At 34.1% G+C, this 24,932-nt stretch overlaps 3 protein-coding genes across 3 annotated transcripts; 1 reads left to right on the top strand and 2 right to left on the bottom strand.

Moving 5' to 3' along the window:
- On the top strand, window positions 703-7,558 carry LOC109728509 (inositol 2-dehydrogenase). Its single transcript, XM_020258922.1, has 9 exons — window positions 703-872; window positions 3,167-3,395; window positions 4,114-4,284; window positions 4,475-4,639; window positions 4,721-4,885; window positions 5,951-6,085; window positions 6,341-6,438; window positions 6,919-7,115; window positions 7,254-7,558. Exons 1-8 carry the CDS (start codon window positions 703-705, stop codon window positions 7,109-7,111), a joined length of 1,326 nt encoding a protein of 441 aa, XP_020114511.1. The 3' UTR covers window positions 7,112-7,115; window positions 7,254-7,558.
- Window positions 8,755-19,763, bottom strand: LOC109728702 (peroxisomal acyl-coenzyme A oxidase 1-like). The gene is made up of 14 exons (XM_020259186.1): window positions 19,584-19,763; window positions 18,637-18,745; window positions 18,435-18,496; window positions 15,309-15,518; window positions 15,089-15,176; window positions 14,836-14,998; window positions 13,030-13,228; window positions 11,369-11,566; window positions 10,989-11,120; window positions 10,291-10,411; window positions 10,069-10,179; window positions 9,857-9,926; window positions 9,300-9,483; window positions 8,755-9,206 (listed from the first exon to the last, which is right to left on the bottom strand). The coding sequence occupies exons 1-14, from the start codon at window positions 19,719-19,721 to the stop codon at window positions 8,997-8,999; spliced, it is 1,995 nt and encodes a 664-aa protein (XP_020114775.1). The 5' UTR covers window positions 19,722-19,763; the 3' UTR covers window positions 8,755-8,996.
- Window positions 24,383-24,911, bottom strand: LOC109728703. The gene has a single exon (XM_020259187.1). It carries the CDS (start codon window positions 24,899-24,901, stop codon window positions 24,596-24,598), a length of 306 nt encoding a protein of 101 aa, XP_020114776.1. The 5' UTR covers window positions 24,902-24,911; the 3' UTR covers window positions 24,383-24,595.

Raw genomic sequence — 24,932 nt, forward strand, 5'->3', positions numbered from 1 at the left:
CTCTTAAGGAGGAGAGAACAGTGACAACAGAGGAGATAACAGCTGACCAGAGGAAAGCAGTAAAATTATGCTCTTAAATGGGTGGGTTTAGGATAAATGGGTGCAGTTTTTTTTTTCTTGTTGCACCATTTTTACTCTTGTTCAGGAGTTTTTTTTTTTAAATAACGATCTTTACAGTATTTATACTGTTTCCCTTGTTGCACTTGTTTTTCTCTTGTTGCACGGTTGTTTCTCCTTTAAAGAGGAAAGAAGAAAAAACAGATAACAGGGAGAGAAGCGTATAAATAATCTTAAATGGGTGCAGTTTAAGAAAAAAGTGGTGTAACAAGAGGAGAATGATGCAACAAGAGAAAAGGAGATACGGTTGCTAGACAAGAGAGACAGTGAACTTTATTTAAGGATAATTTTATGCTTAAGTGAGTGCGTTGTTATTCTGAAGAGATGCAATAAGAGTGCAAACAGGTGTAATTCTTTCAAGGTGTATTTTTTATTTAAAGTGTAAATTTTTATTTGTAAAGCTGCCAGTTTTACATCTTAAGTTGTGCAACTTGTTAATTTTTGGTTATGTTAACGATATCAATTTTCATTTTCATATTTTTTTTATTAATTTTTATCTTTATTTTCTGTTTTTTTTTTTTTTCATCCTCTTGTCATAAGCGCGGGGCGTCTGTCGCGTTGAGTCGCCGCTAAAGACCCCACTCGATGGTGCAGCGGCGCGCCAGTGATCTCCACGGAGGGTTGGGTGTCGGCGTCGGGGTGTCGGGGGGAAGATGCATCGGTAGTCGGAGGCCAGACAGAGAAGGAGATGGAGAGGAGAGACTGAGGAGGGCAGGGAAGAGGAGAGAGGCGCCGTCGTCTGAAACTGTGGGGGAGTCAGAGAAGAAGAGGAGTAAATGCAAAAAAAAAGTCACAGCCCGGCCTTAGGGGGATCGGAGGCGAGGAAGGTGGGGGCGCCGGCGGCCACGCCGCTCTGTCTTCGCCGCTCTCTGGGAAGAGAAAGAAAAAAAAGAACGAGAGAAAAAAAAGAAAAGAAAAAGGTATAAGGGCACCTCCGCTCCGTCTTCGCCGCTCTCTGGGAAGAAAAAAAAAAAAGAACGAGAGAAAAAAAGAGGAGAGAGAAAGAGGAAAGAGAAAAAGGTATAAGGGTATTTTGGTCAGTTTGCTGAAAAAGCGGACCGAATCTGCAAAAGCCAAAAGGATGGTCCGATTTTGCAAAAGCCCAAAATAAGTGGATTTTTTATGCAAATTGGCCATAATACATTAATATTATATCTATTTATATTTTCCCCACCATATTACTAATGCAAAGAGATGGAATATTTTAAATTAGAATAATTGTTATAATTCACAAGAACAAATATTTAAGTTATGACTGAAATAATAATTTACAGTAATTGAGGGGAATTAATGAGAAAATAACATATATAAAATATTATAAAATTTTTTGTAAAAATGTATACTACTTGTCTGAACTATGAACTACTTTAAATTAATTATCCAGTCTTTTAAAATTTTGATTTTAGTATTCAGCCTTTCAATTCGTTTGATTTGAATCAATTATCAACATTTTGACTTCAAATTTTAAGTTAATTTCTTGCTTTAATAAATTTATAGTCGCGTGAATTGTAGGAAGTATATTAATAAAATTCGTTAAGATTAATGACACATTTAAATTTTAAACTAAACCCCTAAAATTTACTAATGAGATTTTGGGATTTGAAAGAATATTTTAATAATTTTAGAATAAATTTAAAAATTTTAGTAGTAGTCGATAATAAATAAGCAAAAGCTCCTTTAAATTAGGAGCAATTGCTTATATATTTCTAAAAAGTTTCCAATTTTTTATTTATTCCTTTTAGAAGGCTATAATTAATAATACCATTTTCAAAAAAAATCCTAATTTAGCCTCTTTTGATGGATTAGAAAATAAAAGATGACTTTAATAGTATTTATATGTTATTTAGGAGAGAGAAATTTTTTCTCTCTCTCCTCTGAACCTATTAATATTTAAAATAATTAATTTTTATTATAATAATATTAATTAAAAGTTAATATTTAATAATAATAAATATTATTATTACTGAACGATAGCAAAATGCTACCCTCTTCGTTTATTTCTTTTAAAAATAAATTTAGCTGGAAATATAAATTAACGAAAATGTGAATCAACTATGATTCAAATTTAGAATCTCAAGTACCAACCAACAAGTCCTTTGCCACTTGCACCAAAAACAGTCAGTTACTAAATACTAATTATTATAATTATTATTGCTATTACTAGTATTTAATTTGAGTATACAAACCAATATGATCAAATTTGGCATAGATAGTCAATTAAATACTAGTAATAATAATAAAAAAATTATCATTTAGTAATAATAATATCATTATTATTAAATAAAATTATTTTTAAATATTAGTAGATTGAGAGGAAAGAGAGAGAAAAAATTTCTCTCCTAATTAACATATAAATGCTTTAAGTTACTTTCTAAATTAGAAATTTTTTTTAAGAAGAAGGCTAGATTGGAAAAAAAAATTTCCAATATAAGGCAAGATATGACACTAGTTCAAAAAAAAAAAAAAAAGAGTATTTATAGAAGAAGGCTAATAAAATCTGCTTAGAATAAAGGCTAAATTATAGAAAATCTTTCTATTAAAATCTGATTTTTCACTTTCCTCTCATGTCATTTAAAAATTTATATTTTATTCTCTTATAAAATGAAAAATGTTTACAGGGGTATGGTGTGAACTGTGATGATAAAATGATCATTTTGCCCCTCACCATTTTGCCCCTCACTATGTTCACAAAAGAGAAGGCTGAGGGTATTTTTGGTATAAAAAAATATATAATAATATTTTATAAGCGGAACCCTAATGGATTACTAACGGTAGGAGCGAAGTAAATATTTTTTATTTTATAAGGGGGCAAAGTATAGATTTTTAAATGACAGGAGAAAATCGGATTTTGATACGAAGGTTTTATGTAATTTAGTCTAGAATAAATTTCCTAAGTTTGGGAAGAAGAATATCCCGCAGCAGTCTGTCCGACCACTCCCTCACTCCCTCCCTCCCTCCCTCCCTCGCAGTGGCTGACAGACAGACAGACAGATTTACAGACAGACAGACAGACAGAACAGATGGACGGCAGCAGCGGCGGCGGCGGCGGAAGAAGAAGAGAAGGAGAGGAGGATGCGGTTGGGGTTGGGGTGATCCGGTACGGAATCGTGGGGGTGGGGATGATGGGGCGGGAGCACGTGCTGAACCTGCACCACCTCCGCGAGGAGGGCGCCCTCGTCACGTGCGTCGCCGACCCCCACCCCGACTCCCTCGCTCTCGCCCTCCAACTCCACCGATCCCTCCTCCACCACAACAACAACTCCTCCCCTCCTCCCCAAGTTTGTAAAAATGCTTTTTGATCCAACTATAAAATCTTTAAAAACTTAAAACTTCAAAATTCGAATGCATCGTTTATTTTTACGGGATCTGATTAGCATATTTCATATAATTTATTCAACCGTAATTCCACTAAAGTAAGTAATGAATTCAAAATTTGTACCCGAAGAGCCGTTGGTTGGCTTGTATCAGATAAATTGAATGATTTGAGTAACAAAATCAAAGTTTCTAAAAGGTTGGGCGGTTGAATCAAAATGAGCCAAAGTTGAGGTAAATTATATACATTTCCCCCCTTTTTCTCTCAACTATTATTATTGTCGTGCTTGGTTGTGAAATAATTGTGATTTGAATTAAATAAGAGAAAATCGAAACATACTTTGACATAGTTACAGATATGGAGATACGCTACGTAATGTTTTTACATATGGAAAGAATATTTCTTCGTGTATATGTGTAATTTGACCGAGAAATTATTGTTGTACTCTGCGGTAGTAAATGTGTGCGTAATCAAGCATCTACAAATAGTTCCATAGCAAAAAAATGGATAGTCGCGGTAAATTACCTTTGATTTTGGCTTTCGATCTCTCCAAGGAAGGAGCTATATTCTGACATAAATATGAATGCGTCGATGTTGTTTACTGCATTTTGTGCAAAAAAAAAAGAAGAAAATTCTTTCCTTCACCTGTATGCACAATTTTAATGTGTGCGAAAAATTTTAAGGCATTCTCGGGACACCGCGAGTTATTAGACAGTGGGCTCTGCGACGTGGTTGTTATATCGTCTCCGAACATGACTCACTTTGAAATCCTTATGGACGTCATCCACCATCCGAGGCCTCACCACATTCTTGTCGAGAAGCCGTTGTGCACCACCATTGAAGATTGCAGAAAGGTCGTACGTTTGGCTATGTTTTAATTTGTTCTTAAGATGAGATTTCAAAACCTGTCTGAAGCAGATTAAGTTTTTTTTTTTTTTTCGCTGTCATGGTCACAAATTCTGTCACATATTTTCTCCTATCTTCTCTTCGTAAGCTTAAGCTTGTTTTTGTCGACGATGAAAGCTCTTCAGGCTCCCATTGTAGGTCATAGAGGCTGCTAAAAAGAGACCCGAGATTCTTGTGCAAGTTGGACTAGAGTATCGGTACATGCCTCCGGTGGCTAAACTAATCGAAGTTGTTCAAAGCGGCACGCTGGGGCAAGTAAAAATGGTGGCGATTCGCGAACATCGGTTTCCTTTTCTCGTTAAGGTATATTAAGCTTGTGCGTTTAATGTTCTCAGTGCTTGTTTGTTTTTCAAATGGGTATTAGCCATTCTGAAGTTCATGTAGGTCAACAACTGGAATAGATTCAATGTTAATAGTGGCGGAACGTTGGTCGAGAAGTGTTGCCACTTCTTCGACTTAATGCGGCTGTTTGCAGCTGCAAATCCAGTTCGCGTGATGGCTTCTGGAGCTATTGATGTTAACCATAAGGATGAAGTTTACGATGGAAAGGTGACATTTTCTTTTCCTTTCTTTTTAGTATCAGTTAAATTGCTTGATACTTATGATGTCGGAAAGGGTTCTAGTCCTTATCTGATTTACCAGCGAAGTCGTTGATATCACCATATGCTGGATAATTTATCACAAAAGAAGTTACAAAATTTAGTTTACTTTTCACATTAGCGATGCATATTGTATTAAATTTGTTTGGAATATCTTGTTCTAAAGTGTCTTCTGTTCATCGGTTGCTACTGTATCATACTTTTTACGTAAATGCTATCCATATGCAGTTTTATGAAAGTACTTGCGAATTTAAGATAGTTTAAACAATAAGATGTTATTGCAATAGATCGTTTCGTTCAATATCTGAAAGGAGAATAATCCCATGCATCTTGATGATATGTTATTAATTATTATTCCTAAGGGGTACAAATTTTTGTAAAGTACAATTGTATGTCGTTTTCATGAATCATCTTCTCAAAATGGTTAATACATTCTCTTAACTGAGACTAGGGAGCAGAGAGAGAAGATCATATTATTGATTGTGATTGAATGAATTTTTTAGATATTTCATATCATTGTGCGTATGCTTGCAGAGAATTTGATCATTTATTCATACTTCACAAAGAAGTCAATGACTTTTACCTCTATCGGTTTTTTCCTACCATTTTCTGGTCAAATATAGCTTTAGTCGATTCAAATGTTGAGCTGTTCATACTTTTTCTTTTTGTTTGTTGGAATAAAACTTTAGCAGATTAAAGGACTGTTTAGATCTCATTCTCAAATTCATATTCCATATTAAATTATTATAAACAAGAGACATGAGTGCGCTCTCTCTCTCTCTCTCTCTCTCTCTCTCTCTCTCTCTCTCTCTCTCTCTTTTTCTTTTTTTAAATTCGACCCTCTTCTGTGACCAGTATTTTGATTTCACCACTTTTTAAGAACATGACTTATTTAGTACTCTAGTCTGAACTGCAGTTGCCTGCTTTTGTTTGCTTTATCTACTTCTGCTATACTGTACATTTGTATGCTTACTGAAAGATACTATCCTGTCTTGTAATTCAATTCCAAAAACAGGTACCTGATATTATTGATAATGCGTTCGTCATCGTGGAGTTCGACAATGGTTCTCGTGGAATGCTTGACCTTTGCATGTTCGCTGAGGGCAGTAAGAATGAGCAGGAGATTTCCGTCGTCGGAGACATCGGAAAGGTGCATCTCCCTGTATTTTCAAAGAAATTGATTTTGAATTTTGTTACGATATATTTCTCTCTTCCTGTGCAAATTCATGCATTTAATTAAGCAATCAAACTTAAATTCTTATTATATTAACTGTAGTTTTTCCTCTTTCTTTTATAAGCTATCTTTAGCCGTTTGTTGAGCGTCTGTTATATTAGATGAGATGAACTTTTACTGTTTTTATGTAGATTCATACTGTGGATAAACTTAAAGAGTTTTTCTCAACAGGGCGAGGCTTTTGTTCCGGAGAGTATAGTGAGGGTCGGAAGCAGAAAAGAAGGTCGGGCTGGAGTTGTAACAATAAAGGCCGAGGATAAGCGAATCAAGTATGTTCATAACCGTACATTACCGTATCCAAGTTTCATTCTTACATTTTATTATCTGAGTTAGCAAAGTTTTGAAAGATATGATTTCATTACTTACTGTAACAATGTTGCGACAACAATCATGTTCATAAAGAGATAGATAAGTTCATCATGTATAAAAAAAAAGCATTCGTTCCGGGCTTGCGACCACATGCTTTCAGGATCGAGTTTCGAGAACAATCACTTAACACAAAAAACGTGCTGAAAGGTAGAATTGCCTCCAAAAACTTAAAACCCGCTTCACTGGATAGTAAACCCTTCGTCCTTCGGTATAGTAGTAGAAGTAATAATGAAAGTTCGCATTGTGATACTGTACTGATGTTAACAGGTAAGAAGAGAGAGATTTCGAGTTCGTTAAAAATACGAAGAATTTAGTGAAAAACAGTGTCTATAAGCTTTAAGTTTAGCTTTTAATGATTAGAAATATTGTGGTTTTTGCAGGTATGATGGGCTGCATCATGGATCGAGCTACTTGGAACACCTAAACTTCTTGTCTGCAATCAAAGCTCGTGGCAGCGGCGCCCCGTCCGTCAGCTTAATCGACGGACTGTACTCCGTTGCTATGGGCGTCGCTGGCCAGCTTTCGATCGAGAAAGGCCGATTCGTCACCATCGAAGAAGTCTTAACTGGCTAACCAAGTACGCAGCATAAGTTATTGTCGTCGATAATCGATGTTTTATACTCGCACTTTTCTACTCGTCTCTTTCATTATATGTTGTACCGATTTGATGTTTTTCGCATTCGATTTACATTGTTTTCTTGTTCATTTATTTCAGGATGTTTGAGCGGCTGCGCGAAGCTATTTCGACTGTTCCTTTTATGATGAATAATAGATCCATGAAGTGTTGTTTTTTCAAGTGGTGTATCCACAAAAAGGTTGTGAAATTTGTTAGTGCTCTTCAATGGCTTGATATTAGGTATTGCTTCTCCTTTAAAGGGCCGTTTAGTTGGACGCAATTATATATGCATGTGTAGTTAGATATATGTATCTTGAAAATACAGCAATTATAATTACACGTCTTATTTGATTATATGTGATAGAAAATATTATAATCATATATAATTTATTTAGTTGTATGCAGTCGGCGAGTGTATTTACAAAATTTGTCAATGTTTTATGGGGTGGTGGGAGTTTTTGGACAAGTAAGCTTATATAAATTTTTACGGGAAAATTTTTTGTGGTTTTGCACTTTCTCACTTTAATACCCTGTGGTTTAAAGTGTATCACTTTCGTACCCTGTGGTTTTAATTTTTTTTTTTTTGTTATTCGTTCTACTAATTTTTTTCGTTAAATCAGTGACAAAGTTAAAATTAAAGGGTACTAAACTGAATATTCGATAAACTATAAGTAGTATATCTAAGGTTTTTGTATATGATTTAACGAAAAGTTAACGAAGGGGTTGACGAAAAGAGAAAAATGAAATTAGAGGGTACTAAATTGATACATTTTAAACTATAGGGTACTAAAATAAGAAAGTGCGAAATTATAAGGATGGTATTTAAAGTTTACCCAATTTTTAATTGTAAATGTAGGTGCCATAAATTTTATTTTTATAATTAGGCTATAGCCGTGAATGATTTACTGTTTTTAGAAAGTGATTAGTGATTTACTGCTTTTAAAAAATGATAAATTATTCACTGTATTCCTGTGACTAATATTTTTCCTACGTCTGAACTTCGAAAGATGTATACTATTTTTTAAAATAGTAATCGATTTACAGTTTTATAAACACCACGAACAATTTTAATATTTTAAATTAAGCGGTGAACGATTTGTAATATTTTGAAAATGGTGATTCAAATACATCAAATCACAAGCAAACAATGAATTTAAATATGCATGCAGTTAAAATTGCAGCATAGTTGTAACTACTTGCAAAACAATCCCTTAAGACTTAGTTTGGTATTGAAGGCCTATCTGACATTATTAAATAAAATAGAGTTGAGATAAAAGTATATAATGATATGTTTTTACATTCTCCGGTGGGACCACAAAAAATATACTGTAATCGACTTATCGCAATATGCGGAACGCAATATTACACACGGAAAGAATATTTTTCTATCGTACTTTCTCACCGCATGTAGCACAATCTTCTCGCAATTCCAAACAAAGCCTAACATAACATGCGTTTGATCTGGAATGGATTAAGTTCTGCTTTAAAGTATTCAGCATGGTTTCAAAAGCACCTGATTTTATGCCCTGCAATACCCAAAAAATGTGAATGCAGTTTCAATCTACACACATACACTTCTCCGGTGACAGTTGCAGTTTACGGTTAGACGCAGGACAAACCTTTCTCATTTCCATAATTTAGGATTAAAACGTCGATTCATACATCGAATAGTAATTCCAATACTAAGTCAGAGGTATAACTCACACTTATCCGAATATCACTAAATTTATTTGTCATCATTATTTGGCACCGATAGTATCGATGCGAGCCAACATTTTCTAAAACCTACACTCAGATGTAATAAATAATCTTGTTTCGATTTTGTTTGTTGATACAGCGCTTTCATAGCCTGGATAGTTTGAGCTTCTGCTTGAGCAAGGGGCGAATGTATTCGTGGTATCCATCGGGAACGACGGACTCGTTGAGCGGGTCCTTCCATGCCTCCTCGTAGAGGGTGGGGTACACGTTGCCGTCGTAGCGCCCGAGGACTGAGCCGAGGTAGTGGTCGGTGTAGTTGAACGCATCGACTAGGGCAATGGCGTTGGGACGGAGCTGTTCAACATACCAATAACTAGTAAATAATGTGTTTACATGAAAATATTAGAATGAAACGGGATCATACTATGCAATATATTATGTCGAGACCTGGGAATACAACTTCCGGAGCTGCTCGTTGGCTAGGGCGCCTTGCTTGGGAGTAACGCACCCCGTTGAGAGAAAGTCGCCGAGATGCTTGTGAAGCAGGAAGAGTGCGTAGATGTTGCAGAGAATCTGGAGTTGCTCTCTAACTCCGTGTCCCTGTATGTCTTGCTGTACTTTCTCAATAAACCTGGATGAGTGAAAAAGAAGAGAAAATAGATATTTAGGGCAAACACTACTTTGATGACTTGCGCATACGTTATATGGAAGGTTTAGATGAAATTCGCTGAAGAGGCTCACTATAATCGCTCATTTAATCATTAATGAGGACATGGTAATGAGACCTCATGAAAAAAGGATTAGATTATAGTAGGATTTGTTTCGTTTTGGGTGCGGTAAGAGTTATGATTTAAGTGTGATACTAAATTGACTGATTCGATAAGGCGAATTTTGGGAACATATTCAAAGCACTCCTGATATGTAAATGGCAAAATTTTCATATATGTAAGTCTTTAATTTTTGTTTTTTTTTAATATGCGTGCGAAAAGTGAAGGTAAACTTACTTGGACACAATAATCAGCTGGCAGTGAGCGGTTGCTGCCTCAAGTAAATCAGCAGACAGCTCATAAAAACCTGGACACATGAAGCAATGTCAAAAGCCGTAATATTATCCGACATTTTAAACTTAGTTTAGACATAAGAAAAGACAGGAAATGAAGTGGTGAAGAACAAAGGTTTAGGAAGTCGCAAAGCAAAGGATGGAAATGTAGATTACCATCTTCTGGGTTTGAAGCCTTGCTGATATTTTGGGCACAATTAACAGCAAGTCTAACAGCCCGAGCCTCAAAAGCTTCTACTATTGTTGAAGGATTTAACCAGTCATCAGCTGCTCAAAAGATGCAAGAAAAACAATATCAGAGAAAGGCGCATCAATACCTGGTTTAGTGAATTCCTTGGATTAAGCATACGTTAAATTAATAAAGAATATAGATAATACCTCTAGTAACATCACATTTGCACTGCGTCAAGTGTTGTATCTTAGAAAAGTATGCAGTTGTTCCCACAGGTTGTTTTCCAGAAGCCAGCTGAGAGACGGTCTTCATGAGAAACCTTGCAACCTGCAAATTGTCCAAATGATTCGGATAATGCTTTACTAGGTTAAAAATCCAGAGGCAAATATTACTTGTGAAACAGCTTTGAAATAGCATGAGTCATTGTAATTAAAACAAGAGTGGTGCGTAAAGAGATTAGGCGTGAAGAGACTGTTGTGAGAGAGAGAGAGAGAGAGAGAGGCCCACTTAAAAATATTACTCAATTTGTATAATCTAAAACTTCATGAGATTGGTAGATGAAAATTGAAAAATATCCAGTTTGTCTCAGGGGTAACTGACAAGATGGATCAAAAGAAGATAGACTTCACCAAATGGGATGTAATAAGAGGAATATACGTGGACACAGAATTTACCAAATGAAACTAAAATTTGAACATTTAAATGTAACAAGAATAGAATCGACACAAAACAATGCAACGCCAAAGAACCAACCAGCTCAAGGCCACGATAAACAGGGGATTTTCAATATATTACGCTTAACACTAGACTATTACTCGGAATTAGAGAACAAAGTTTTGCGGCAAGTGAAGTAGCAAAGCATCCCACTTTGAAATAGCCAAAAGAACAACTAATTCCCGGTTACCTGTAAAAGAAGAACGACATTGTCTCCTTCATAAGTGCAGGCGGGAACATAAACAGCGAATAATTCAGGAAGCCCACTGCTACACAGGTATCCATGGCCGCCACAGAGCTTTCTGCATTCTTCAATGGCATCCTGCAGTAAAGTAGCCATTACAAATATAATACCAGAATATTAACTACTCTATATGATATAACATAACCATATGAAATAGGAAAACTAGATGCCACGCAGAACCAATAATTGTCTGCATAATAATTGAAGATATAGCAACGTCTAGAAGAAGATATCTATATGAGTAAGGATGTAAAGCATCAAAAGGGTAACTAAACCTCACCAAGCGAGGAAAAGTTCATCAACAAGACAAAGAAAAGTTTACGTACAGCTGTTGCTGAGGTGGTCACCGATTTCAAACCAGCAGTGCAGGCATGAGCCTCTGGCAACGTCGAAAAATCATTGGCTTGTAGTCTCTGGGTCACATCAGTATACAGCCATTTCAACCACTCTCCCACAAACCTAAAAGCATATGCCGAAGCCAGCAATGGGAAGAGCCTGCTTTGCTGAGTCTTGTAATCAAGGACCTACAAGAAAGTTCCAGTTTCTAGTCATGTAAAACTGTTTGCATATATAAGTTACTTATAAATCCACAATATTGAAGATATAACTTAAGTAATGAAGATGAGAATATTAAAATCCCATTAATTCACCTTCATTCTCTATCGCCATATACACTTGGTACAATCATGTTATTGAAATGCAATATTGTGCTTTCTTAGGCACTAATATCATTAGTCTTGACAAGTATATATTAGGCTAATATTGTATACAGCCATTTCACTGTATCAAATCCTAACGGTTTTAGAACTAGTCATATTGCCTGTATCCATATCACATATCGGACTCTATAGACTACAAACTTTTCAAAACACTATATTATTCAAATAATATTATATTTTGAAAAGCTAGTGACAACATACTGCCACGTATATGTCCACAGGTGGTTGACATGCCGAATCTGGGGTTCTTCAATTGGTTTCTACCGAAGTACATCAAAGAGTGCTTGCTGACCCAAAAGAATGTAATAAACTACGAATAAAGTGTTTAACTAATTATGAAATAGTAGAACTTGTAGAAGGTTAGTGAACATTAAAGGATATTCGCAAAAGCGGAAGGTGGTTTATAGCAGTCAACCCACTGCGTAGCGCATATGTGCAATGGAGGTGCATATGTTGCTCATATAACTTAAACAATATATAGTGATTATAATAAATACAAGAAAGATGAGATAAAGTATAATGAAATCATAGAAAAATGAAGAGAAATATATAGTAATTAAAGTACAATAAAATATAGAAGAATGAAGAAAAATAAATAACCGATGGCCTATTTAAAATATTTTTTTAGGATATCGTAATTCCATGCACGTCAAAATTTCAAGTAGTTTATTCAAGAAAAATATTTTTAAGTGATAACTAATATAAATCAACAAAAGTATATGTATCGTATTGCATATAGCTAATGATAGTATAATATGTTAAACCTATTTATATCTGCTTAAACTTTATGATAGTAGATTGTTTATTATGGTACAAAGCTATATGCAGATGCGGCTGATATGCACCACTTTTTAAGACAGTGAATTTAAATAACAAAGTGCCTAGCTTATTTGCCAGTAAAAGAGCATTGATTTATAGGAAGGCATTTCTATGTGCTTACAAATCCTCTAAAAATGCAAATCTGAACTTTCGTGTATACCCATTGAAAGTGCAATTTCTTAGAAAAATGCACTCAAGTTGGGAGTCATCCAATTCATGGCAGAAGTTGGTTTTCTGTTATGACTAGTTATTAAAAGACAGACGTTATTGTAAGTATAAGGGTACAAATGTAAGAAATTATTTAAAGGGCATACACAAAAATTCAAATTCTACACAGGTATATGTGTAAATAAATAGTTTAGTTTGCCTTATAGTAAGATATCTCAAAGAAAAAATATTTATATATATCATGATTAGCGTTGAGTTAAAGCAGAGTATTTTAGTAATACCTGAGTCTCAGGACCACCATCCTGCGAACCAAACTGCCTGCGAATAGCACTATACCTCACGGCAATACAAACAGCTCGAGACAAAGCTTTAGAGGCGTCAGATACAATAGTTTGCCGGACATATACCATAGTCCCATAAAGTAGCTGCCTTGGAACATCTGACTGCACAAACTTTCCCTCTCTTGTAACTTGAGAAACCCTATATGACATCTCCAAAGCAAAAGACTCGGTAAAGTAGCAAAAGACAGAATTGACAGAAGCATTAATGAATACCAAGGTAAACAGAGACTTTAATAGATAATTTTAAGCAACTTGATCTGAATGCTATATATGAGAATTTACAGTATATTAGGAGTTGAAGTCACAAGGTAAGGTAACGAAGGGACCAGAATAAGTGATGTAATACAAAATAATAAGGGTCTAATAAAAACAAGCTAACATAATGAGAGAATCTGATTTTCGACTGATGCGGCATCTGGAATATATTTTCACAATGCTTGATCTCAATTTACAGGAGCTGAATACTGCTCTTTCAACATATGTTGATGACTTAAGTGTTCACAAATCTCGACATAATTTTACAATCATCAATCATCACACTTAGCAACAGATGACAACAGAAAGAATGATGCACAAAGAGAAGTAAAGAATTCTCAAGCTAGAAGCATCAGCTAAATATACTTGCAAAAGGGAAGGTCGGAAGCCTCAGAAAACAAAATGTTCAACACTTGTAAGTCTTCCAGAGTACGATTGTATTTAAAACTAATGTAACAGTTTAACAGTGCTCAGATTATCAACTTCCTTTGCAATGTATTATCAACAATGCAGATTCAAGCAACAAGCATCCAAGAACACATAATGATGTTCCACATGTAAGAAACAATGGAAATCAAAACCACAATGCACGTCTAGCCGATTGACTTTGGTGCAAGCTCAAATAGGGGATTTGTTCTCCACATTCTTCACCAGATTTTCTAATTACAAAAAGCGATACTTCAAATAAACTAAGATTGATTACTTGTATTTTTGAAGTGCTAAGAATGATTAATATTTCAGCACAGATAATAGAGGAAAATGATACCCAGTGATGCCCGCAAACCTAATTGATAAAAATTGCAATGCATATAGCTCCAAATACAGATAGACTGCAAGGAATTAAAAAAAAAAAGAATTTAAACTAATTCCTTGTCCATAAGACTACTTCCTGCCCTCTTACAATGAAGCAGACCATTACTCAAATTAACAGTGTTAACTGCTACTTGGTTAACTCATTCATGAGAATCGCTTTTTTTTAATTCTTTTTTTATTTTTAAGCAATTAAAGCAATTACTGTGAGTGGACAAAATATATAGTATTTGGAACCAAAGATACACACAACTCTGCATCTCATATACTTCTACGAACCAAAAAAAAAAGAAAGAAAAAGAAAAAAAAACCAAAAGAAACATCAATCTTTCCCTTCGATTGTGTTGAACATGAAAACCACTAGCTTTATTTGTCAACTGGCAATATCCAAGTGGTTGACTCAATAACACGAATATCTTGAGAATCTGCTTAATTTCCAAGAAACAACAGTAAAAATGAACGTAGCAACATCTTATGGCACATCAAAGATATTTTTAGGATGAAAAGAGTTAACAGGAATGGGAATAGAAATTGAGAAGAATACAAAAGCAAACTTTCATGCTTCCTACAGCGTATCGGCAACAAAAGTTTTAAGATCAATTTACAACTCTAAATTATAGCATGAAAAGGATAATAGAAGATACATACTATAAAAAGAAACCATGCAGGGGACTTACGAACCTCATCAACATTTGGTCTCTCGGTATGCGCACATGATCGAATCGCAGAACACCATTGTCCATTGTGTTATATGCACCATTACCAAATTTAGTTCCAATATCACCAATAGTAATACCAGGAAGAGGTGAGTGATCATCTAAACTTCGCAATTGGACAATGAATCCTGGAATTTCAACATATATTAGCCAACTAAAATAGAAAAAACTATAAATATAATTCTCCCATTAGCCTACGAACTAGAGATGTAAGATACCATGAATGCCGTAGTCCTTCCCTTCAGTTATAAGGCGTGCATAAACAACTGCATGTGTAGAAACTTTTCCCAAACCACCAGGCCACCACTGCTCACAACATTACATTTATAAGCATCATAAAGTTTCATAAAAAAGAAAGCCATCTGTGAATAACAAAAGGTAACAGAAGCATAAGCATATTCTTGTCCAAGATCCAAGGAACAACAAAATACTGCTCACTTTGCTTGAAGTTAGAGTCGGGCTATGAATGACGAATTCATCAGTTTTGGGATCAAAAGTTGCTGTTGTTTCAAGGCCTTGGACATTTGAGCCATGACCAAGTTCAGTCTGAGCATAGCATCCGATGATTTGCAATTTATAGACAAGTGGTATCCATTTCTGTTGTTGCTCGTCAGTTCCTTGACCTTTAATAGCAGGGACAAACATGCCCTAAAGAAGACAGATCAAAAGCAAGAAAGAAACAGAAGATCCGCATAGCAGCAAGAGCATAGATTTGAATGTCTAGATCATAGGACAAGTTGTATATAGAGCAATAGAGGTAATTTTTCTGATAAAAATACATAAAGCATAAGAGAATTAAAATGGTAGAAAATAGCTCAAACACATTTTCGTAGGAATCGGTTTAGGGCGTACCTATTGCCAATTTAATCTTTTGTCAAGGAACTAGGCATGTAATGTTTAAATGGCTGCAGTGACCAATCATAAGTCTTTTAATTCTAATATATTTACATAATATAAATTTATTTCAGAAAAACTATAAGGTGCAGATTAGTACCTTCTAGACTCAATTCAGTGTATCCTTAAGATTTTATAGAGTAGATAATGAAAAGAATAAAACTATACACATATTGTTGTATTATTGTCCTCAACCTAATGCACCTTATGATAGCAACTAGGTAGACGGAAATCAATAGTTTGGAGGATGATTTCAGCTTTCTGACATTAGCTAAAATAAGGCACCTGAAGCTAAATTTGTTCAATTAAAAAAGAAGCAAAGTACTTGACAGTAGCATTAGAATTGAATCAAAACTTATACAAATACTGAAATCAATGCTAGAGGATAGGATTTACAGTGCAAATAAATAATCCCATACAGAGAACATATTGAAGAAGAAAATAGAGATACGAGTAATGGAACACAATTGTTGTTTAATTGGTCAAATCATCCAAAACAGAAAGAATAACAGAATAGAAGCCCAATGCATATTAAATTATTAATTAGGCCATATATGGAATTTCCGTCTGTGTAAATTTGAAGCACGCTACACAAAAGGGCTAAAAATTGTGAGTGAAGGAAGAAATTTTCAAAAATAGTTCATTAGCCAATTCAGGAACATGGAGCAAACCATTTAACTGTACCCTAACAAGCCTTCTTTCCATGCTACTATGAAAAGAGAGTTTTATGATTCTTTTGGTTTCCAGATTTGCCACTATACTATAATAGAATGACAATCGCCTCCTAATAACACCCGACCATTGGTTGTTTGATAAAAATCTAATAACCATTGGATATTTCTACTCTAAGAAAAATTTGGTATTGTATGATAATTTTAAGCCGTTAGATCTCATCCAATGGATAATAGACAAAGTATTTGTCACAATATTTTCTGTAATTATCCTTCCCACAAAATCTCTACAATTTCCCATCACGATATTCCTCCATCTCCCTAGCTCAACCTATAAAATTTTAACAAAAAAACCCACCTACCGTCTCTACAACTTCATCCTCCCGCATTGCCGTGGTCTGTCTTCATCCTCTCGCTCTCTTGACGGCAAAGTCTGGCTTTTAACCACACGCAGTGTCGCTAGCGAACTATGACAATCTCAACGATCTCGACAAGCCCACTTTTAATAGCGGGCTGTGTTACGCGGCCGGCCGTCGTGCCCAAGTACGGCAATCTTGACGATCTCGACAAGCCCTACAGCACTAACTTTTTATCTATTATATATGTAGATTGAATTAAGTTTTCATGCCATATCTCCTCCTATCAAAACACACCAGGTGCAACTAAATTCTTTTTTGGTATTCTATAGAGCCTATCAACACAAATTTCTTACCATGTATTGTATTAAGGCCCCCTCACCTAAAGAATATTGAAAATTGATCCAACTTCATTTTTTTTGGAACTATTGAAAGTATTCTTGCAACTTTATTTTTTTTTATGGATATTCTCTAATTTGTGCTTTAATTACAATTAAATTGATAGTTTTATAATAATTAACAATTAATTTCATTAATTGAAAAATAAAATTAAGGCTCTCTCAGCTATAGAACTATTGAAAACTGATCCTGGCGACTTCATTTTTTTGGAACTATTGAAAAGATATTCTTGCAACTTTATTTATTTTGATGGATACTCTCTAATTTGTGCTTTAATTACAATTAAATAGATTTTATTAATTAAATTGATAATTTTATAATAATTAAAAACTATTTTTTTAACTAAAAATAAAAATAAAAAAATTAAATGAAAAGGCAATTTCAAAAAACGCATTAGGTGAAGGACCTCCAAACATATTTCTCTAAAGAACAGAATTTGATCTTTTAAAAAAAAAAAATCATTGATTTGGAAAGGCATTAATAATAACAACAAAAAAAATAGATTTTGGAAATCGTCATCGACCCCATAACATTTAAGGCCATATTCAACTTTACTTTCTTTAAAAAAATTATTACATTTTGGTAAAATGTATGGAGACCCCCGCAACCATAAATAACTCTAAAACTTTGTCTTTTAATTAATAAAACTTTAATTTTTAATTTTTTTAGAATTAAAATAATTTTAAGTAAATATAAGAAATTTTATCAACAACTGTTAAATTTAACAAATTTTTTATCGCATCAATTTTATTAAACTATTAAGCTATTAAATTTAAGTATCAATCATATAAAAAAAAAGTTGAAGAACTTATTTCCAAATAGTTGAGGATCCAACGTCTTTCAACTTAAATTTTCAAGCCAGTATTTTTTTCTTCATTTTAGAAAAGAATAGTGAGATATTATTTTTTTTAACATACAAATAATAACAAATGAAAACTTAAAGACAGTTTTGTAAAAATTAAAGAGACTAACATGCAAATCATACTTAACTCAAAAAATTATTTTCAAATAACTCAATTTCTACATTAATGTATTTTATACCATGTAAATAGCATATTATCAAAGAGTACGAATTTAAAACAAAATTCAAAGTCAACCATTCAAAGTTAACAATTCTAAAAAAATTGTTGTCCACTTAACTAGCATTATTAGAAGAACGAACGCGCGGTGGAGGCACATTAACTTATTATAAATGCTTTTATAATAATAATATCCAGCAAAAGTACAAGGTCCAGACATCTTACCCAATGCAAATCCACATAAGAAGGTTCATCAACAAAGAATCTTAACATTGATGCTTCCTCCTCTGTACCACCAAAAAGTAAGAAGAAGAATGTATAGTGAGAAGACATCACAAATATTCCTATTATCAAATCAGAATATAATTTATCCTTCTTCTATCAGCTAAATAAACACACACAGCTGATGCCGCAACAAAACTCTCACCAGTGAGACGGAGTTCGTTGATCCGTTTCCATGCATGGGCAGCTTTTCTCAAGGTGTTCTTGAACAACTCCTTCCGCCCAAGCATCGTTCTGTTATCTTTGCGAAACACCTGAATGGAGAAAACGATGTCACCATCAATGCCCCTTCTATAAATACATGAGATTACAAAGTGCAAGTAAAAAAGCCCAAGTACATCACCACCTTGCAATACAAAATCGTTACTTACTCACAAAAAAGAATAAAAGCACACACAAACTCTTCACTACCATGGTAATTTCTTAAAGGAAAAAAAAAAGAAAAAAAAAATCACCTTGCAATATCACTGTTTTCAATTTGAAGGAAAAAAACCACCAATTTCACTTTTTTTTATCTCAAAAACCTCAAAATACCAAATAATCATATACCATACAAACTCCAAATTCTCAATCGAACACTAACAAAGCTCAAATCTTTTTCATCTCAAAAACCTCTAGAGTACCAAATAATTATACCAAAAATCTCCAAAATTTCAATCCAACAGTAGCAAGGACACAATACACCAAACCAATTTCATAACCCACATCAAAACTACAACATAAATAAACCTAATCCATCACTGCACAACCTTGCAATACGAAATCTTTACTTGTTAACATAGACGACATTTACGAGATCACTTCAACACACTAATTCCACAATTGGGCGGTCACTTCCTTAAAACTAAACCCAGGAAAAAAAAAAAAAAAAAATATCATCTTGGAGATCTCTTTCACCTCAAAAACTTCAAATATCAAATGATCAAAAACGGAGCCCCGCATACCAAACCTATTCCCCATTCCACATTAAAACTACATCAAAATCTCTAAACCCTCCCAATTTCCCAAACCCTAGCGGCGTAATCCCAATCCCAATCCCAATACCAATCTCAACAACACCACCGCACAGATCGATCGTGACCAAGCACTCACCGGATCGCTCGCGACGACGCGCGCCATGCGATCTGCGACATCTAGGGCGTGCTTCGACCCCGCCCACACGACCTTCATCGCCTCCACGTCGAACTCCGCCCTGCTCCTCTCCTGCGCCAAGTGATCCACCTCCTCCATTGTCGTCGTCCTCCTCCCCGATCTCCTCTCCTCTCTCTCTCTCTCGATCGGATCGAAAACTAATAATTAATTAAAAAAACACACAAACACAACGAAATAAAATGATTCGCCGCTCAAAGGATTTGGTAAACTACCCGATCTTGCAATTTATCAGATACAATAATTTTGATTTATAGATAAGATAAATATGAGATTTCTCCATGATGAGGAAACTATTCCCTACACCGGGTGTATGAGTGCATCTCATGCACCACACTCCCGCACTCACTTGTGTGGTGTTGTTGTGCCCCGGGTGTATGAGTGTGTCCCTTCACAATTTTAACTACCAAATATATTTGTTAGAATCTCAATTTTAATTACCAAATATAAATATATGTTCTAGGACCATTATTCTAAATTTTTATTTCATATAATTTTCAAATCACATATAGAATGATATAAAAATTTTTATAGAAATATTAGAAATATAAAAAAATATTAAATATATGTAAAAAATATATTTATTCAAGATTTTAATGGTTATTTTATATATTAAAAAAAGTAAACTTTAACTTATCAACTAACATAAATATATATATATATATATATATATATATATATATATATATATATATATATATATATATATATATATATATATATATATANTTGATAACTAAAATTTTACTAAGATAATATAAATATATTCAATTAATCCAATCAAAAATAAAATATTCAATGCCACTAGCTAGATAATAATCTTTTAAAAAATCTACATTATCTTTTCACATGTAGAGCTTTTCAAATGTTACGAGTCGCATCTATAATATTAGATTTCAATTCTAAAATAGAAATAATAATCAAATGGCTAAACTATAGAAATTCTTTCTATAAACATCATTTTTTTTTTACTTTTTTCTCTGATTTCAAAATTTTATATTTTACGCGTTAAAAATTTTCCAATTATTTTCAGAAGATTAAGGTATAAATGAAGATGACGAAATAACCAAATTATCCTTACTCGTTTTATAAGCCAAAAAACTTAATTTTTAATATATTTTTATTATTTTTATGGTATAAATATGAGAAATGAACAGGATAGTGACGATAACTTAACAAAGGGGCTTAATTTATCAACTTGAAATTTTTTAAAAGTTGAAAAGAAAAGAAATAAAGGGCTATTTATAAAAGTTTTTATGTATTTTAGTTAGCCTAATCAAATGTTGCACATGGTGCACAATGCAAACGAGTACACCAGGTCCAGGGAATAACTTCACGTTCCTGTGGGCTGTGCCAACGCGTACACAAAACCTCCCGTTAACATGTTAAATTACTAAAATACCCTTCAGGATCGTATTTGGTATGCTATGAATTATAGTAAAAGAGAGTGTCCTCAATTGGAATACGAAATTAGAAATGGAATAAGGTTTTATCCGTAGGTTTAGGTGTAGGATGAATCCCTTTCATGGATGGAAACGATAATCCACCGTTCGTTTTCTTTTTTTCTTGGGAAAACTTCAAAACCCCCATGTGGTTTCGTTGTTTCTCACTTTGGCTCCGTATGGTTTAAAATGTATCAATTTGCCTCTCTGTGGTTTTTTTTTTCTCTTTTTCTTATCAATTTTATTTTTTTTTCTTAAATCAGTGATAAAGTTAAAATTAAAGGGTACTAAAGTGAATATTTGATAAATCTAGATGGATATCTGAAGCTTTTTTTATGTAATTTAATAAAATATTAACGAAAAAGCTACCGAAAAGATAAAAATAAAATCATAGGGGGGCAATTTGATATATTTTAAATCATAGGGGGGCAAAGTGAAAAATTACGAAACCACATGGAGAGTTTTTGAAGTTTTCTTTTTTTTCTTTTTTCTTTTTTTGGTACTAGTATAAATGCAATGTGATGAACATACGTAAAGGTAACGACAAAATTAGTTTTGGAATATTAAAAGCAAAAGTACATTTCAAATTGCTGGTCAGTGAGCCGAACACGAGCACGCTCGACCGACCCGTTCGTTCGTTTATTAAATGAGTCGAATATGAAATAACTCGTTAAAATATCGAACTAAAAAATCAACTCACGTTAATTCCACTTATTGGTTCAGCAGGACGAATATAAGCTGGCTCACGAACAACAAGTTAAATTACTAGCCCTACTACTTAATAAAAAGTTGAAAGAAAATTAGAAAATTAGAATGATTGCTTTATATTTGGATTGATCCAAATAGTAGAAGTATATAATATATATATATATATATATAGTTGGACTGGGCTACCATTAGTAGCAAAATTCCATTGTTGCTACCAGTTTTTTAGTCTTTGGATCAACTCTTTTCATTATTTCTAATCATTGGATTAAATACTATAACCCAGTGGAGACCACTCAACCCTAGGGGGACCACTCAACTCTAACCAACTAATATCATCCTGACCCTACAATTTTTAATCCAAGGGTTAAAAACTTGATAGCAAAAAGAACGTTTTACTATTAATAGTATTCTAGCCTAATTCTGTATATCTATATATATATATATATAGAGAGAGAGAGAGAGAGAGATAGGCTGCTATACTATCGGTAGCATTGACACCTCCGCACTACCAAGTTGTTTTCAATGATGCCGCTTCCAAATCGACGATCGGTTTCGTTAGACTTGATCTACACTATTGAAAGTATTTGAAAACTAAATTTCATAATTTTGCGGTATCATTTACCTATCAAACGAGTAGTCTAAAAATGAACGACTGTAAATAAAAATCTCATAAAAAATGATGATAGAAGACTTGAATTTAAGATCAGAGATGCTGATCTTACTCTAAATAGTAAAAAAAAATTTCTATAAAAATTTTATTCGATTTGGATTATTTTACACCGTTAAATTTAAAAATGCCTCACANTTCTTCACTTCCACCACTCCTCCAAGAATCTCAAAACCAGCACCATAGAGAGGATAGAAGGAAAGAGCTCAATTCCATCAATTCCCACCAAAATTGGAAAAAAGCCTAGAGAGAGAAAGAGAAGAACTCACCCTGTGTGTTCCTTGCTTCCAGCATGAGAAGAACACCAGCTGATGCAGTACTGGTATTCAGCCCCAGTACCGGTACTCACCGAGTCAGTACCGGTACTCAACACCTAACCTCTCAACCCGAGAGCTACCCATTCTGGCAACTCTCTTGGATACCGGTACCCCACTCAGGTACCGATACTCAACACTCAAAACTTGCAGTTTGCCAATTTTAGTGTCGGTAATCCGTTCTCACACTCATAAAGCTTCAGTTAGGTGTCAGTACACTATCAGCAACCCTCAAATTAACTAGAATAGTTAATTTCATATACTATTCTCATACTAGAACATTACAATTTGTTAAAGTTCAGTGTATTACACAAAGAGTTAAATCTAACGGCGAAAAACTTGATAGCACCAATTGTAAACGTTTGGTGCTATCGATAGTATTCCAGCCGGACTCTATATATATATATATATATATAGAGAGAGAGAGAGAGAGAGAGAGAGAGAGAGAGAGAGTTATTATGTTATTGAAAGTATAAGTGAGTTGGTGCCTTCGATTTTTTGGCTTTTGGATTAAAAATTATATTAGTGAGCTGACTCCGGTCGTGGTCGGTTCGTTAAGATTTCAAGCTAAAAAAGTTAACTTGTATTTGGCTCGTTTATTAAAAGAATGATCAACTTCGTGTTGAACATTTTTAGCTGAACACAAGCTGGCTTGCAATCAGCGAGCTAGATTATCAGCCCTAGGCATAGCTAGGGAAAAAAAAGGATCAGATCAAATATGGACGGATATTTGAATCCGGATACGGATAGTTGTGAGATGCTAAATTTTTGCTAACAGATCTGCTAAAACGAATTCGGTTAGGATGGAATATCTTTTAGAGTATTATTCTTATATATTATTAATAGATTGTCATTGATAATATATTTAACTTGATTCACACATGCATTCCTTTGCTCCATAATGTTGTCCTTTTAGTGTTTTCCTTGTACAGCAAACACTGGTCTAGTCTAATAGTTATTACTTACTTTATAATTTGATAATGACTTGTGGTGGATTTTAACAAATGAAATGCACCCCTTTTGTCTTCGAGGGTGAAAATAGTCGAATACGGCCGAATTTTGTTAAAAAATTATATTCATATCTTTTTTTTAAAAAAAAATTAAATACAAATATATGTCAAATATTAAATTTTGACATTCTTATTCATATTCTAGCGAATTCAGTGCTCGATTTAATCGAAATTTCTCTTTACCATTTTCACCCCTATTGAGGAGGGTATACAAGCAAATTTTGGAAAAGTAAAAAAAAAAAAAAAAAAAATGACTTTTCCAACTAACAGGAAGTCGTTTTCATAATTTGACCCGGTCTATATATTGAATAAGAAAAAAAATATAATATTAAATTGTCTGAAAAATGCTGTATAAGCACAACTATTTGATAAACCATGTAATAATTAATAAAATAGATAAATAAATTATGCTAAATTACCTTAAATATCCTATTTAATTCGAATCTTACAAATGTGAAGTATTAAAATAACTTTAGTTAAAGGTAATCAATTGGTTCAAAATTAGTCAACTTTTATAAATGGATACTGCAAAATTAGGTGCACATAACAGTGCGTCTTAGAATAACAAACTTTTTTAATTTTGTAACTACAGGTAGTAAAATTTGCATTTAAAAATGTAACTGTTTATTAATTTATGAAGTTGATTACAATTTTGTTTCAACATCCAGCATTTATTCCTTATTATTAGGCTTTGTTAATTTGCTTACTAAACGATCATAAAATACAAATTAATACAAGTGACTGTATTAAGTGGTGAAGCTAGTTAAGGATGCATGAAGTGCTTCTTTGTGCCACACTTTTTGATCCCTCCCACTCAGGCTCTTGCCCTCCTTCTAGAAGCGAAAACCGCGGTCGCGATAACCGAGGCGGCGGCCACCGACGACACCCACAGCACCGCCGGCTGGTGCCGGACGAGGAACCTCTCCATCTGCTTCTTGTGAAACCGGCGCGCCTTATCGATCTCGTTGTCGATGGCCGCGAAGGTCGAGGGGTACGTCGCGAACCTGTCGATCTTCTTCACCATCTCCAGCACCTCCAGGCCGGCTTTCGACCCCCCGCGGATCACGCCTGCCCTCCTCAACACCTTTATGTCCCCTATGTCTTCGACCAACTCGTTCATGAATTGAAAATACCTGATAACACATACGTAA

This window comes from Ananas comosus, linkage group 24 (assembly GCF_001540865.1).
Source record: "Ananas comosus cultivar F153 linkage group 24, ASM154086v1, whole genome shotgun sequence".
Classification (NCBI taxonomy): Eukaryota; Viridiplantae; Streptophyta; class Magnoliopsida; order Poales; family Bromeliaceae; genus Ananas; species Ananas comosus.